The sequence below is a fragment of the Pterocles gutturalis genome, unplaced genomic scaffold, assembly GCF_000699245.1.
Source record: "Pterocles gutturalis isolate BGI_N339 unplaced genomic scaffold, ASM69924v1 scaffold6406, whole genome shotgun sequence".
NCBI lineage: Eukaryota > Metazoa > Chordata > Aves > Pterocliformes > Pteroclidae > Pterocles > Pterocles gutturalis.
The window spans coordinates 11,686-13,972 of NW_010097676.1; the positions used below are offsets into that span (position 1 = coordinate 11,686).

The 2,287-nt window shown below is 43.0% G+C and overlaps 1 protein-coding gene across 4 annotated transcripts in view; it reads left to right on the forward strand.

Annotated features, from left to right (window-relative positions):
* ELK4 (ELK4, ETS-domain protein (SRF accessory protein 1)) overlaps positions 1 to 1,022 on the forward strand; it is a 4,854-nt gene extending 3,832 nt beyond the window's left edge. For all 4 annotated transcript variants that reach the window (XM_010081679.1, XM_010081826.1, XM_010081755.1 and 1 more), the window contains one exon: positions 922 to 1,022. In XM_010081679.1, the coding sequence (XP_010079981.1) occupies positions 922 to 1,022 (101 nt within the window). The remainder of the gene's footprint in view (positions 1 to 921) is intronic.
* The last annotated feature ends 1,265 nt before the right edge of the window (positions 1,023 to 2,287 follow it).

A 2,287-nucleotide genomic window follows, 5' to 3' on the forward strand; every position in this document is an offset into this window, starting at 1 on the left:
AGCAGTCTGTGCTGTAGTTATATATATTTTTTTTTAGGTCTCTCCTTCCTGTAAAACCCGCCTCCCTGTAACTTTACTGATTGAGTTTTTCCAGGAAATTTAATTTTGCTGCTCTATGGTTGTTTTAATCATTTGTTAACAGTCTCTTCTGTTGAAAGACATTAATTAAATCTCACAGCTAGTAAGAAGGGAGATTGTGTGTGTGATCTCTGTGGCAATATGCAGCACAGTTCTTTATGATCTCTATATTCTGTCTTCTGTTGTTTGGAAATTCTCGGCTTCACTGTTTTTAATAAATATTTTTGTTTAAAATGTAAGAAAAAAAATCTCTTATTTAAAAAAAAAAATCCTTTAGTTGTAATTACTCATGCTTTTCCTTCACCTTCCACTTTGGAATTGGAATAACCCCATCTGTTCCCTCAGTCTGCTTAGGTAAGGGGTGAAATTTAACTGGTCGTCTTTTGGGTTTGTCTGTCATCTCCATGGAGATGAAGGAAGTAGCTTATATGTACCGTGAGGACGGGAATAAACAAGTAGGTCTGAAAATGAGCTGGATGCTTTTCTCTATAAATAGCTGATAATTAACTGAGGAACAATTTAGATCGTGCTTTCCCAACAGCCTGTTTTGAAGTCGCTGATTAGTTTGGGGGACAGGCGGTGCTCAGTGCTGGGCTTACAGGCTGCATCCTCCTGGTGACACTGGTTAGAAGAGCCGGGTTGCTGCAGTCTGGGATGCAGTGGCACTTAAAAAGTAAATTACTTGGGGGAAGCCAAGAAGATTCTTTGAAAGTTTGGGGTTTTTTTCTTTGTTGTGTTTTGGTTTGGTTGGTTTTTTTTCCCTGAGGGAGGTTCTACATGCACAGATATGAGGAACAGTAAATTGAAACAGCCTCTTCCCTAATCATCTTTGTTTTGTCTCTTAGTTCCCATCAGTGCTGAACAGTCATGGCCCGTTTACTCTGTCTGGACTGGATGGACCCTCTACCCCTGGCCCGTTTTCCCCTGATCTGCAGAAGACATAGCACATGAACTCATGGAAAGGACATATTGGCAAGCAAGGGAAAGATAGGACACTTATATTTAACCGTGTTTTTTTTAAATGAGCAATTTATAATTCCACAGAGATTATCAACAATCATAGTTTTTGCCATTCCCAAATAAAATGCCTTTTTTGCAAAATTCCCTTTTTTGAAGACCCAGGTTGGGAATGTATATGCAAACGCCTTAATGGAGCTGCAGCTCCAGTCTCTTCTCTTCCCTCCTTGGTTTGAAGACTTCCCTACGGCTGAAGGCGGTTTCGGCTGGGGGTGCAGTAACTGGGTCTGCACTGATTGCAGTAAACAGTATGGGAGAAGTCTTTTCTCTGTGACTCCTGGAGAAACCCTCTGTTCTTCTGCTTCCTATGCTTGGCAAGAAGAAATCCAATCCTGATTGAAGCTGGCATTTCAGGAAATGCTTGGGAAAGGGGTGCGTGCGTTGGCTTTGCCTTGGGGCCTGATAACTTCTGCAGTAACAAAACAGCCCACGTCTTTTCTGCTGTAAAAACATCTTGTCTTTTTGCAGGGAGAAATTTTCAAGGAATACTCAGTGATTGCGTTACTGAGATACGGACAATTTTGTAATGGCATTGTGTACCGACAGCCCAGCCCCTCGGAGAGGTGGTCTGGCCAGCTTCTGGATGCTTCCCTGCCCTCCCTCCGGTGAGGAGACAAGTGAACGGTGGGATTAGTTCCTTTCAGTTCTCAGAAAGTTTGAATGCTGAAGTCCAAACATTTCTTGCGCCAGAGACCTGTTACAAAGCCTGTAACCTCACTGCTAGAAGATGAGCAGGATGGTGGATTTTACATGGGGTTTCGAGGGTGTGTCTGTATTTGGTGAGGTTGCTGCCTGATGCTCGAGTTTCAGACCCAAACAGTGGGCGAGAACACTAGCGGCTGAGCATTAATGTTACTGCTCTTTTCCCACAGTTGCAGTGGAGAAGCTGTTCTTCTCCCAGCTCTTCTCTCAAGTTTTACTTTTAGATCTATTGCTCTTTTTATTTGAGGGAGCACCTGGACCCGAAACAAGTTCAGTGCGTACAGCTAGCAGAGGTACCACGGTGCATCAGCTTCGTTGCAGATTTGCGCTTGCGTTGCTTTTCTTGGTGGCCGTGTGTATGGATTAACACAAGATGAGTTTCCAGAGCCATTTGAAGCACTGATGAAATGAAATTTGTAGTTTAGGTTTTTTTAAACCTTGGGAGGCCTTTTAAGAGAACTGAGGAATGAAAGAAGAGAGACTCTGCTCT